Here is a 14248-nt window from a genome sequence, read left to right as displayed (position 1 = left end):
TGGACTTCCTGCTCCCCTCACCCCCCACCCCAAGCTGGAGCAGGGAGTGCAGAAAGCATGGTGGATGTACCTCCTTGGGCTTCTGAGTCATCTGCCCTCTTCCCTTGCCACACTGGGCACCTGACAAAGCCATTATCATGGCTTTTTTTTCTTTTTTTTTTTTTTTGGCTGCACCGCACGGCTTGAAGGATCTTAGCTCCCTGACCAGGGATCAAACCCATGTTCCTTGCAGTGGAAGCAGAGTCCTAAGCACTGGGCCGCCAGGGAAGTCCCTATCATGCCCCTTTTTTTTTCATGCCCATTTTAAAGATGGGGAGGTTGAGCCCAGCAAGGGGAAGTGACTTGCCCAGGACCACATGGGGAGGTAGCAGGGCCAAGGCTCATTTCCCCTGATTGGGACTGGTGTCTGCACTTCTTGGAGCCACGAGCTTACCTGGAGGCAGATTCCACACGCTCCCTGCACTGGGGCTGTGAAGGAAGCTACGAGCCTGAAGCCGACCCTGGGATGAAACGGGATGGTTTGAAACCAGCCTGTACCCCCTGCCCCTCCCCAGAGTCCACGGAGGGACTGCCACATGTGAGGGACTAAGAAAAAGGAAAGCTGAGAAGCCAGGGACGACCACAGGGCTGGGACTGCATCCCTTGTATCTCACTGAAAATACAGCCTGGCACACTGAGGTCTGGAGTACATGAATGAATGGCACAGGGAGAGAGATGGACACAGACCTCAGTTCACACAGCCAATCAGTGTATTCCCTATACTCATTTCAACCCCAGGCCAAGCTGTCCCATGACAGTGACAGACAGGGGCTGGCATAGGTTCACAAAGACTAACAGAATTGGGACAAAATTGGAAACCAGAGTTCCCATGCGTGGCTAAGCATCTTGCGGATGAAACCAGATAGCCAGGCATCCAAGTCCCTCTACAAACACGCCCCCACCTGCCGCTGAACTTGACCTCATTCAGAAAATGAGGATAATGAGGAAAAGCAGGTACTTCATAGGGCTGGTATGATTATATGATCAACTTCCTTATGTAAGATATGGAAAATAACCAAGGGTACCTTATTAGGCAGGCACTCAATAAACCTATTTTTTTTTTTTTTTTTTTTTTTTTGGCTGCACTGCATGGCTTGAGTGATTTTAGTTCCTCGACCAGGGACTGAACCCGGGCCCTCAGCTGTGAGAGCGTGGAATCCTAACCATTGGACTGCCAAGGAATTCCCAACATCAACTTTTTAATTCTCAGGCCTTTCACCATCAAAACCCTACCCATTCTAGGCAGAGATCACAAATCATGATTCTCTTTTCCTTGAAGTCTTCTGGTGGCCTGCCCTGTCCTCCATCTGCCTGGGCCAGGTGCCCCTTCTGCACACACCTGTATCCTACTTGGGCAGAGCACTGTACTAGGTGCCATGAAATCTGTTCAAATATGTTTCCTGCCCTCAAAGAGCTTACATTTAGGAGAGAAGGTCAAAACCATGCGGAAAAGGCAGACAAGCCAATAACATAGGGAAATTAAATGATTTAATTTTAAATCATGGTTTAAGACAAGAGAGGAGTTCATGCCACTTACGTGACTGCAAAGAGAAATGAACAGGCAGTAATTGCTCTAACGTTTCAGAGGAGAGAAAGCGCACCTTAGGCTGAGGGCGAGGAAGGGTTTAAGGAGGAGTCACTGTTTGAGCTGAGTCTGAAAAAACAGCCAGGATTAGGGAGAGGCTGCTGGAAGGGGGGTGTGGACCAGGCTGAAAGGAAGCAGCACCCCCTCCCCCAGGGCACTGGGAGCTCCTGGAGAGCAGGTCTTGGGTTCCACTCACCTCTGCCCCACCACTGCAGGAGCACAGAGCCTGAGGGGCTCAGACACCGGAGGCCAGGGCAGCAATCAGTGCTTTCTGCATCTCTCCTGGATGGGGGACCACCAGTCCCCCTCGCCCCTTCACCCACCCGGCCCCTTCCTGTCCTCTGTGCTTTTCCATGTCCCCACCCCGGGATGCAGCAGAACCAACACAGGAGGGCATTGTGCCCCTTCAATGCGGTGTATTCAGCCCACGTAGCCCCCTCTCCACTGCTCGGTGCTGGTGCTCTGTGACTCTCAGGCAGTGCCACACCTTCTCTGAGCCCCATTTAAAAGGCCTGACGATGCACCGAAGGGCATAGTGAGATCGAGGCACACATCCTGGCAGAGGGGTGGGGACAGAGCCTCAGCCCTGGGCACACAGCCTCTTCTCTGGGCTTCTGCGAGCAGCCTGGGAAGGAAAAAAATAAAAAAGGTCCAGGCCAGGCTGACAAGTAGATGGATCTCCTGGGTTCATTCAGTGTCCCCTCTGAGCTGGCTCCCAGTCCTCTTCTGGTCAGGCCCAGGGGACTCCACAGGGCACCATGGCCCCTGCCTCAATGCTGGGGCATCAGACAGAAAATGGGGACAGGGCTTTGTTGGGGATGATTCAGCATGCACAGGCCAGCAAGCCCTCCTTGGAAGGTCCATTTGCAGCAAGGGTGGTCATGGCATTGACATCTTGCTCCAGAGGTCTGCAGTCCTGTTGTCCATCTACAGCTTGCTCCTGGGCTGGAGATCACACGGTCCACCTCTCACTTCGGGCCTCCACAGCCTGGACCAGGCCTTCGCCCAGGATGGCAAAGTCCTCCAGGATGGCTTCTACATTGGGCACCATCACCAGCTCCCCACCTTGAGACACCACCATGCGTCCCTTTGTGTTGGAGGCCTGGGAGAATCAGAGAAATGTAGATTGAGGTGTCACGAGAGGCACACGCAGAGACCCCAAAACACACGTTTCACACCTGCCACCGGGTCACTCGTGGAACCACACACAGACACGCATGCCCATGTGGAACGCATGTACACACTCAGGAACAGACAACTGTCACCAGCCAGCTCACCTTTAAGGGCTGGGGTTGGAAGCTGGTGGGCTTCCAGAGGACGCCGATCACCTTTCCGCCATGCTGGTCATAGAAGAAAAGGGCCAGGTCCCCAAAGGCCTCCTAGAAAAGAGCAGGACAGAGACAAGATTACAGGTGGACACCTGAGAGCCACCTCCACGGCCCCAGCTCCACCTGGATGTCTCCTCCCCAGGGTCAGTCAGCCCTCGAGGACCTACCCTGAGCTGTGCCAGGTAGAGCTGAGGAGGATCGTAGCCCAGCACGGGCATCAGGGAGGAGGGCCCCGGCTCACTAAGCAGGCCCCGGCAGAAGGAGGCAGCGGGCGAGTCCACAGCCTGGCGGTGCCGGGGGATGTGGCGGGGAGACAGGTGGATCAGCACGTCGTACATGTCCAACGGTGGCCGGAACACCGTCTGAGGAGGGGTAGGGGGTGCTCAGCAGTGCCCACTTGGGAGCTGGGAACTGGACCACAAACCCCTCCACATGCCCACTCTGGTTCCCTCCTTCCCTTTTGTCTGACCCGTCCATTATGGGCCCAAATGCTCATTAGAAGGCAGGAACAAGACCCAGCCGGTGGCAGCTTGGGTCCAGCAGGAGGAGCGCGGTGTAGAAGTGCGAAGCCAGGGCCCCGATTCTCCTGCAGGCTCCCCCACTGCCAGGCGTCGTGGGCAGCTGCAACGCCTTCTCTGGATTCAGTCTCACCAAACAAGGGCCCCTAGAGCTCCAGACTTCTATGGTTCAAAGGCAGAGCCCCCAGAGCCCCTGGAGTCAGTCTGGGCCTGGGGCTTACCCTGATGTCCCCAGGACCCTGGGGATCCATTAGCTGCTTCTCTAGGACGGGCAAGGCCTCGGCTGCCAGGACCACGAGCTGGTGTAGGATCTGGGGGGCACACATACATCAGATAGGTCAGACCTGACCACAGGTCTCACATAGCTCAGGCTGGGCCTGCTTTTTCCTTGGGGGAGAAAACCACACACTTGGGAGCAGGAACGAAATTAAACCTGGGGCGAGGGTCCATCCTGTGTCCATACAGAGCTTTTGCGATCCTGGGGGGTAATGATGACCATGACGGGGAGTTTTGTCCGGGTTGCCAGGAAGACACTGCGGATCTCCACCTGCTCCTCCGCTGCGGATGAGAGGGGGTCTTGGGTCAGCCTACTCCTCCCCCCAGACACCCTCTACTGCCCTGGGTCCTCCTACTGTACACTTAGCAGCTGCCCATCACAGGGATTTTCCAACATCCCCCAAATGGCAAAAGCGATGAAAGGGACACCGCATCTGCCTCAACTGGGCAGGGTGTTAAACTCCCAGTCCGGGACCAGAAGCAGAATTTTCCACTGCCTGGCACCCTAGTCTGGTTTCCAGGCCTGCACAAGCTGAGGCCTGCCCCTGGCCCCTTCCTGCCCTGGGTTCCCAAACACGTGGGGAATTAGAAAGCTGATACCTTCCTCTCTGCTGGGACCAGAACCTCCTCATATTACAACCAGAAATCATCACTCACCCCCCACGCCCAAGAGGTCTGGGCCTGTATTCTAGCCTGAACCGTTCCCGGCTCCCCACCGTAAGATTTCTCACCTGGTGTTCAGAGTCCCTCTTCCTCTCTCCTCTTCCCTTCACAGTCCCCCAGGTAGCCTGCTTACCACCCCCAGTCTGCTGTGTTTCTGATTATCACGTGGGCAAACCATATCTCTACAGTCTCGGAGCTCCCTAAAAGCTTGATTTGGTCCTCTTCCTCCTTAACAATTCCCTACCCCCAGGCAGTCAGGGTCAGGAGTGGATATCCGGGATAGGGGAGGCAGAGAGAAAACCCAACAGACTGACAGGGAAAACCCTTGCCTGCCCTATTCTACAATCCACAGAGGGTAGTTCTTGCACTAGTCTGACCCTGATCCTACCACTTACCAGTGAGCTCATTGTTGAGGTTGACAATTAGGGGGTTGTTCTTCCAATCAAAGGTTGATATCAGGAAAAGGAACCGAAGGAAGCCCACCTGGGGGGAGCTGAGAGGAAGAAGTAAGCAAAGCATCTGGGGCCCAGTCACACATGCCCAGGCTCCCCACAGTCCGGAGAGCCTAGACCCCTTGGTGTGGACTGCGGGGGTTAGAACCCCTTCTGTCCCTTGGTTCAGCCACCTCTCCCATGTGGACTGAAGCATGGGGGATGAAAGCTGGCCCCAGTGGGACTCCCTGGCTAGGGGAAAGGTGGAGGGAATCACCTGGGAGGGGTGAAGGGCTCAGGGTGCAGGAAAAGGGCAGCAGCCACCAGGTCCAGGCACTCATCGGTGAGCTCCTCACCTAGGAGCTGGGCGCGCACCCACCGCTTGGCCAGCCGAGCCACACCCGAGAAGGCTGAGTGCTGCTGCTGGAGTCTGCGGGGAGAGGAGGGTAGTGGCCATGACATTGAGGTCTTCAGGGCCCAAGAACAGTGTTTCGGCCCCGCTGCTGCTGTTTACTCAACTTTACCCAACACTGGCCTCTGTGCTAATGCATTACACGTACCATCTCACATCTTACTAATTAATACCCCAAGAGGTTGGTCCTAGCATGATTCCCATTTTACAGATGAGAAAAATAAGGTTGAGGGGAGGGGGAATCCTGCCCAAGGGACACAGCCAGTGAATTGGCAGGGCCAGGATTCTAGCACTTGCCTGACTCCAGAACTCATATCTCTAACTGGCCTTCCAGAGAGACAGATGGCCAGGAGAGCAGAATGGGGCCAGGAAAGGGCCTACAGACATAAGAGCCTGTGGGGGTGGCCATACCCATGCAAGGTGCTGGTGAGCAGGGGCAACTGCCTAGTGTCCCTCTCAAGGCGGAGGGAGGCGGGAGTGTCCCTCAAGGAGATGATCCCCTCGGGGCTCCGCATCTCCCTCAGGATCTGGGGCTCCCGCTGATAGGCCACACGAATCCGGAATACAAACCCATCCTGTTGGAAGAGGGGATGGCATGGGAGGCGGGGCACCCTGACACCCCTGTCCCCTCCCTCCCTGGGTATCCCTGCCCTACACCAGCCGAACCTTGAGGACATCGGTGTGCGTGGCCGAGGCGCGGCACTGCAGCCCATGCTGCTGCGTCAGCAGCTCTGCCAGGCGCAGCTGGAAGGCAGCCCGGACCCTCCGTATGGCCTCAGCATCCTGTGGCCACTGCCCACTGCCCTCCAGGTGACATACCACTGTGGAGAAGAGTGAGAGGCCTCAGCCTGCGGCCTGGGGTGAGAACAGTCCCTCTCACCCCCTCGCAAGAGCTCCCTCACCAGTCATGGGCTCCACGTAGGCCGGACAGGGCTTGTCAGGCCGGGGCAACAGCAAGGCCCGCTCTCGCAGCTGTTCATAGAAGGAGTAGGCTGGCCGGACTGTGGTTGGTGGGAACACCTATGGAAGAAGCGGGGCTGAGGAAGAGGCCTGGGACTGGGAGGGAGTGCCCAGAGTCAAGAAGCTGGAAGGGAGACTACTGGGTGAGTGGAGCAGAGGTGGGTGTCACCAAGCAGAAAGAGCTCCCTGCCCCTTGCGCCTCACCTCAGTGTAGCGCAGCACTGGGTGAGCTCCCTGCACGGCAGACACGGTCAGCGGCAGACCTTCCAGTCCCCACAGCAAGCGGCTGAGGTCATCGTAGCAACGCACCGCAGCTGCCAGGGCCTCCTCACCTGTGCTGGAGGTCTGAGAGGGAAAAGAAAGACAGGAGGGCACGACCTTTCAGAAGAGCCCGACCACCTGGGATACAGCCATGGCTCAGGCTGCTGCTGCAGAGCCAGAGGGCCCCCTGGGGGACGCTCTGGGAAGTGCAGTCTGCCTAAGGTGGGGCTCTCCACCCCCATCCCCACCCCGCAAATCCAGCCACACAGGCTGCTTACTCTACAGTCCCTAGCCTTAACCCAAGCCCTGAACCAGGGCCCTTACCTCTTTCAGGCCTTGAATCAGTGCATCCAGGAGGCCCCCCGTATAGTGGACACAGGTATCTGGGATGTCAGCATGGCTAGAAAAGGGGCACAGGCACAGTATGGGCACTGGGGGCCATGCCGAGAGCTACTGGATGTGGGCTGCTCACCCCAAAAGCTTGGGCCAGACCCTCCTAAAAGGCTCCCTGGCCCATGGCTGCCTCCTGGCATTCAGATGCTAACACTCACAGTGTTAAGAGATGATTGACCACCTGGTGGGGAATAAGGCGCTTCTGGGCCATAGAGGCTGCCTCCCAGACCACAGCTTCCCGAATGGCTCCATCCTGGAAACGCCGAAGCTCGGAGCGAGATCCCCAGAACTGGCGGAAGTCAGCAGCCTGGGAACAGGAAAGGGGTAGTGGTAGAGATCAACAAAGAAGGGCTCTGTCAGAAATCTCCCAACAGGGGACTTCCCTGGTGGCCCAGTGGTAAAGAATCTGCTGTACAAGGCAGGGGACGTGGGTTCAGTCCCTGGTCGGGGAAATAAGATGCCACATGCCGCGGGGCAACTAAGCCCGTGCGCCACAACTACAGAGCTCGTGTGCCTCAACGAGAGAGCCTGCGTGCCGCAAACTACAGAGCCCACGCACCCTGGAGCCTGAACGCCACAACTAGGGAGAAAAAACCCACACGCCACAACTAGGGAGAAGCCCGTGAGCCGCAATGAAAGATCCTGCGTGCCTCAACAAAGATCCCGCGTGCCGCAACTAAGACCTGATGCAGCCAAAAATAAACTAAATAGATAATAAATAAATCTTGCAAAAAAGAGAAAAAAGAAAGAAGTCTCCTGACAGGCCTCAATCCAGGTGGCATGAGGACGGTCCACTCCACTCCTTCCAATGCAAGACAGGACCAAATCACCCCTCAGACTCCAGGGCTCCTCACCTCAGGCTGGTCAGCCTCTGGACCCAGCTCGAGAACACTGGTCAGCCCCTCAGGCCGGAGGAGCAATCCCAGGGTCAGGACCCCGGAGTCTCTGTGCTTCGGTGGATCCTGGCTGATGTCCCACTGTAGGATGTAGAAAGGCTGAGCTCAATCCAAGCATCCCACAGCTTGGTCTGGAAACCCACTTTCTAGTGAGAGGGATGGTGTGTCTTTTGTATCCCTTGGGACCCTGGGTCCAACCCCCTCGGTCCCACAAACTCCCCAACCAACACCATCTCACCTCTGAGACTGGGGGCCGAGAGTGGGCCAGCAGGTGCAGCCGGGACCCCAGGCCCTGCTCCAGAAGGGTGGTTAGTGGGCCCAAAGCAGCTGAGACATAGTCCCCACCATGATCCTGCAGCTCTGGCCACAGCTTCAGTCGGTGACACGCTGCCTGCAGGCGACTCAGTGGACGGAGACTGGGGGGGCAGAGAGGGACAATGAGGGGGAATCAGGTACTGCTGGCCCCAAGTATCACCACCCCCACCACCAGGATGATCTATCTGAGCACCTGCCTGAGGACCTTTGCCCCATCACTAGCTCCAGGGACACAGGACTCACTGGCATATCCTGGCACCCCAAAACTTACTGCAGTATGTGGTCAAAAGCCCGGATCATGGGTTTGGGAGTCATCAACAGCAGCTGGAACCCATCATCAACTTTGCTGTCCAGTAACACCATAGACAGCCGTGCCTCGTGCTGCACCTGGGGCCACAGAGTAAGGAGGGAACTCCCACGTGAGACCACCAGCACTGCACCCCTCCCCTCACGGAACACAGGGCCCAGACCCAGAGATGCGCCTGACTGAAGGTCTCTGGAGAGGAGTTTCTGGGGTTCTGGTGCTGGCAGAAGGGACAGGGTCTGGGCTGGGACATCTGGAGAAGCCAGGAGTGGGCGACACCTGTACCTGGTGGCAAGTGGAGGCAGTGACATCAGCACAGAGGTTGAGACGGCCTGAGGAGTCCAGGAAAACAACAGGGAAGGCCTGGTGGAAGTCAGCCAGGGCCGGCTGGGAGGGGGAGAGAGAAGCCAGTCAGGGCTGGGCCTTAACTTCAGGACGTCTTGCCCAGACTCAGCACTGCCCTACTCACCAGGGAAGGATCTGAGCTGAAGCACAAACTGATCCCGTTGACCGTCAGATCTGTACTGGCTGAAATGAGCCAGAGAAGGTGGGTATATCAGAAGGTATCCCCCTCCCTAGGGACCCAGCCCTCGTGACACCCACCCTCCGGACAGGTGGCTGCAACTGCCTGCCTCTGGGATTCGGTTTGCTCATCTGTCTGAGGACGAGAGACCAAATGATCCCTGATGGGTATGAGTGGGGCCCTTGGCCTTTCGAAGTCCAGCCGCCTCACCCAGAAACTGCAAGGTGCTTCTCAGGACCTGGTAGCCGCTCATGGTGGTATGGATCTTGTGTGTAGACACAAGGAAGGCAACCAGCATGGAGACAAGGAACCCACTGAATCCTCCCAGGCCCTGAGGGAGAGACGGAGGGAAAGGCCGGAGCTCAGAGCCAACCCACCACTCAGTGAGGCAGGGAAGCTGGGCCACTCCCCACTCACCTTGTCCAGTTCCCGCTGCCGCAGCCAGACCTTCAGAAGTGCCACACCATCCTTCAGCCCCGAGGCTGAGCCCAGCACGGTTGATAGCAGCTGTGCATGGGACTCAAGGGCTGTGTCCTGCAGGACCCATGTGTTATAGTGGGGGGTGGGGGGCTCTGGGCTACCTGTGGGAGGAAAGGGGAAGTCATGAGAGGAGAAGTCCCTACAACACCCTTCCCTCCAACTCCACCTTGATACTCACCATCCCCTGAAGGACTCTGCCCTCGGTACCAGGCAGTGCGCACATTGTTCTTGGACGGCAGCAGGCGGCACGGGCGGAAGAAGTCAGGTGGAGGGCATGGATGCAGACGGACAGTGACCAGACGCTCATCCTTCCCTGGGGGGAGATGGGAGATGCGGAGACCCTGCAGCCCCCTGGAGCCGGAGGAGTCCCTGTACCACCCGCACCGCCCCCCCCCCGCCGCCCCATTTGAGGGCCTTACACCTTTCCCCTCAAACTTGAGGCCCAAGCCTCTCACCTTGGACTTGAGGCCCCAGTTCCTCCCCCACTGGATTTGTCACCCCATACGGTGCCCTCCACCTGGTATATGCCTCCTACCATGCGGCCGTAGCAGCAGCGAGGGTTTCAGGTGGCAGCCATTGGTGTAGGAAAAGCGAACACTGCCAAAGAGTGGGTCTTGGGACAGGTGGTGAGCCAAGTGTGCCAGGTAGAGGGCACGCTTGCGGAAGTAGCGCTGGTTCAGCCCATCCTTGTCCTGTAGGATCTCCTGGAGGGGGTCAGGAGAAGAGAGAGATGGCCAGTCACTTAAGCCCTTGTTGTTGGAGAACTTGGGGGCCAAGACGAAGCCAAGGTCAAAGCTTGGCAACCCCATCTGCTGGCCAGGATGCTTAAGCCAAGGCTAGCAATACCACAACTCAGGTGAGGAAGACAAAGTTCCAAATGGCAAATCTAAGCTCCCTCAGGACAACTGCAGTGGTCTGTTCTTTGGATTTAGAATTCAGATTTCAATGCTCTGGCAAGCGAGAGGTGGGAAAAAGAGAGGGATCAAGGGATTTGTAGGTGGTGAAATGGCAGACCTCTCCATTCCCCAAACTCTGAACCTCACCCTGGGCATGGTCAATGCCACATCCACATTGATGTCCGGCCGGATGCAGGTGCCCAGAAGGTAACTGCCCACAACAGTGACCTGGGCTGGGGGCAGGAAGCGGAAACAGCCCTTCACAGTATAGGGCACTTGGTGGAGGGGGACTCGAACCCCACCCCGGAGCCATGCCTGGTTGGTCAGCTGTGGGGACAGAGACAGTGACACGTATTAACTTGACTGCCTTCCTAACATGTCCCCTTGATGTCTAGGAGACATCTCAAATTCAACATGTCAAAATGTTTGAAACCAAACTTCTGATCTTCCTATAAACATGTCTTCCCCATTAAAACAACTCCATACTAGTTGCTCAAGCTAAAAACATTTAAATCACCTTGACTCATCTCTGTTAAGAACACCCATCTCACTTTCAAAAGGTATCCAGACACTGACCACTTCTCTACTCTACCCTAGTCTGAGCAATTTTTCAGTGGATCATTGTACAATAGGTTTCTAACTAGTCTCCCTGATTTCACCTTTGTCCCCCTGCATTCTATTTTTAACACAAAAACCTGGGTGAACTTTTTAATACTGAAGTTAAATCACAAACAAAATGCCTGCAGTTATTCCCCATCTTATCCAGAGCAACAGCGAAAGTACTTGTTTTGGTGCACAAGGCCCTGCATGATATGCCCCCTTCCTCCATAACCTTTCTGAACTTACCTCCTTCTATCTTCCCCTCATTCATTCCAAGGAATGTACCAGACCTATTCTTTTTCTTTTTAACTTTATTTATTTTTTTATACAGCAGGTTCTTATTAGTTATCCATTTTATACATATTAGTGTATATATGTCAATCCCAATCTCCCAATTCATCATACCAGACCTATTCTTGCCTTTGAACATTTGTGTTGGCTATTTTCCCTTCCTGGAATGCTCTTCTTCCCTTAGATATCTATATAGCTGACTCACTTCCTTCACACAAATGTCACTTCAATAAGGCCTACCTCAGCCACGCTATTTAAAGTTGCCAACCACTCTCATCCTCTGATATTCCCATAATCCCCTTACCTTGCCCTTCTTCCTTTTTCCATACTACTTACCACCTTCTAACACCGCCATACAGTTTACTTGTCGTGTTCATTATCAATCGTCCATAAGTCTAACACTAGAACATAGGCTGCTTTGTTCACTGATGTACCCTAAGAACACAACAACTGCAAGGCACGGAAGTGTTTGCTAAATGAATGAACACATAATTGACTGCACTCCTAGCTGAGACTCCTGGCAGTGAGAATGAGCTCCCTAGCACCCCATCCCCTTCAGAGAATAGCAAGGTCCCTAAGGACCTCTTCTGGGCTTTCCAGTTCCCTCCACTACCTGCCTTACCTCTGTCTCAGGGGTTGAGGGCACCCTCATGATCCGCTGGTTGACCTTCCGTAGGAAAGCATCAATCCGCTCTTTCTTCTTCTCTGACAGCCTCACTTCCTTCAGTAGCTCCTCTACCTGTAAGAAGTGGCAGGGGTGAGTAGTACTTCAGCCTCAGGGTCTCAGGCCCACCTCTCTCACCCAAGCCCCAACCACCCAATGGTACCTGTAAACGAAGCAAGCTGGAATGGAACAGACTCTCAGTCTCCCGAAGGCGATTCAGCTCCTCATTGGTAGGCTCCTTGTACAGTTCTGCCCGGCTGAGCTTCACGGGCTGCAGGAGGCCCTCCACTGGAGAACCAGCCACCGAACGCTTCTTTGAGGATTCCTTCTTCCCCTCCTTGCCTGTGCCTTCCAGAGCTGACACCATCACCTGTGGCCAATGAGAGGGAGAACCCAGGGTGACATCACACATATCTAGCATCCACTGCCTGATGTGCCACCATGACAGGATGTGGGTAAAGGCTTTACCTGCTCCTGGTCTCTCTTGAATAGGAGTCAGATTGTGTAAAACTCAGAGTAATTTTTACTTAAAAGAACATTACTGAGCTCTATACTGAAAACTCCTTGAGTTGAGGGTTCCCCATCTACCTGACAGCACAAGTTGCTAGGGTTAGTAGCTGACTGGGCCATTGCCCAAGCCATGCCTCAGGTCCTTGTAAGTACCAGGAGCTTCCTCTTCTGCTGGGTTAATCCTGGGACTTTGCAAATGCCATCTCCACTCTTGCTCTATCCAAATCCTGCCAGGTTACACACATACACACACACAAACACACACACACACACACCCTGCCCCAGCAAGCCCTGACTATAAACTATATAAGTATACATTAAGTGCTCAATGATGGAAGAGCCTACTGACTTTGAAGGACACACTCAGTGAATCATCCAATCCTCACAATAATCCTAGCAGAAAACGGACACCCGAACGAAGCCCAGTGAGCTAGAGGTTCCAGTTGGTATGCCTAAACTGTGAGCAGGCTTCGAACCCTGGGCTGCGGGATCCCAAACCTTCTCCCCTACAGCCCTGGGCCCCGTCCCCCTCCACGATCCCACACCCTGGAGAGCATTACTGTAGCGCTCCAGGAGCGCCACCACGTGGAGAGCACAAAACTAGACACAAGAGGGAAGAAGATCCCGTCCAACCTCCAGGAGGACTTCGTCAGGGAAAAGACCCAAGCCGCAGAAGGGGGTGGGGTTTTTTTCAGTTTCAAGGCGTAGAGCTAGCGAACAAAGAGAAGCTCAATTGGCTTTACTATTTCCATCCGGATAATGCCAAGTTCCATCTCCCTTAGCAAGCTCTGATTGTCTCGGTACCCTGGGCTGGAAGCATCAGGGGAAATGGGGCTCTTCCAGAAGGGACCGTTCTCGTGCCCTCGCTAGAGCGCTGTTAGGTTCTGCCATCTCCGACACGTTGCGCATTCCTTCCTCCCAGATGGCTCACCCACCTCCGGCTCCCCAGCAGTTCCGCGATGCTGCGCTCCCGCATGTGCGGGGCCCATCCCTCCCGTACTGCTCCCGCACTTCGGGTTTAAAGTCCACTTGCTCTGCACCACTTCTTCCCACGTTGACAGAAATGCCCAAACAGCGGCAGTTATACAGCCCAGAGCGACAGCCTTGCTGCGGAGAGCGGAAGCTAGCCTCGTGGCACAGGACTCCACCCAGTTCAAGAGCCATTGGGTGAGTGCCCGACGAGTCGCTCGTCATTGGTTTCTGTCACTCTCCAGGACCGCCCATTATGGGGGAGGGGCCAAATAGGGTTCTCCCATTTACGGCCTCCTTGCGACGCCAGGCCTGAAGCCTGCCCTTAGCTTGGCGGTCGCTTCCTTTTCCTCACTTCCTCCGTTTGGGTCGAAAGGGGAAGGGCGGGGCTAGATTGGGCTCTCTGGGGAGGGTTTGTTTACTTACGCCAGTGAGTCCTTTTCTTTTCTCATCTTATCAATTAACCAATCTCGTCAGTTCTACTTCCAAAGTATATCTTGAGTTTATTCACGCTACTCTGTATTTGCTGCCGAGTTTGGTGCGCATCACATCATCTTGTGCCTAGAATAATGTAACAGCTTTTTTCCAGTTTATTACATTTTCCAAATCTACTGAAACGTTGCAATAATATTATGATGAACGCCCATATACCCTTCACCTACCTATCATAACTTAGTGTTGATGTTTTGCCAAATTTGTTTTGTCTTTATGGTTTTTTTAGAAGCCTGAGTTTTACTTGTTTGTTTAATATTTATTTATTTATTTGGCTGCATCGGGTCTTAGTTGTGGCAGGCGGGATCTTCCTTGCGGCATGTGGGATCTTTCTTTGTGGCGCACAGGCTCTCTAGTTGTGGCGTGCGGGCTCTAGAGCACACGGACTCAGTAGCTGCGTGGCACCATTTGAGAATCAAATGGTTCTGAAAAACCATGCCTA

The 14248-nt window shown here is 54.9% G+C and overlaps 1 protein-coding gene across 1 annotated transcript; it reads right to left on the bottom strand.

Annotated features, from left to right (window-relative positions):
• Window positions 1–1505: 1505 nt before the first annotated feature.
• On the bottom strand, window positions 1506–13477 carry NOL6 (nucleolar protein 6). Its single transcript, XM_059924595.1, has 26 exons — window positions 13281–13477; window positions 11999–12205; window positions 11794–11910; window positions 10428–10607; window positions 9920–10088; window positions 9563–9697; window positions 9322–9485; window positions 9115–9235; window positions 8851–8909; window positions 8667–8768; window positions 8349–8464; window positions 8001–8178; window positions 7721–7843; window positions 7025–7173; window positions 6798–6873; window positions 6417–6557; window positions 6155–6272; window positions 5919–6073; window positions 5664–5827; window positions 5118–5270; window positions 4805–4902; window positions 3904–4028; window positions 3692–3781; window positions 3120–3314; window positions 2902–3003; window positions 1506–2726 (listed from the first exon to the last, which is right to left on the bottom strand). Exons 1-26 carry the CDS (start codon window positions 13332–13334, stop codon window positions 2577–2579), a joined length of 3441 nt encoding a protein of 1146 aa, XP_059780578.1. The 5' UTR covers window positions 13335–13477; the 3' UTR covers window positions 1506–2576.
• Between the last annotated feature and the right edge of the window lie 771 nt (window positions 13478–14248).

The sequence above is a fragment of the Balaenoptera ricei genome, chromosome 6 (genome assembly GCF_028023285.1).
Source record: "Balaenoptera ricei isolate mBalRic1 chromosome 6, mBalRic1.hap2, whole genome shotgun sequence".
NCBI classification, from domain to species: domain Eukaryota; kingdom Metazoa; phylum Chordata; class Mammalia; order Artiodactyla; family Balaenopteridae; genus Balaenoptera; species Balaenoptera ricei.
Note: the sequence above shows the minus strand (reverse complement) of the source record. Positions and strands in the feature narration are given on the sequence as shown.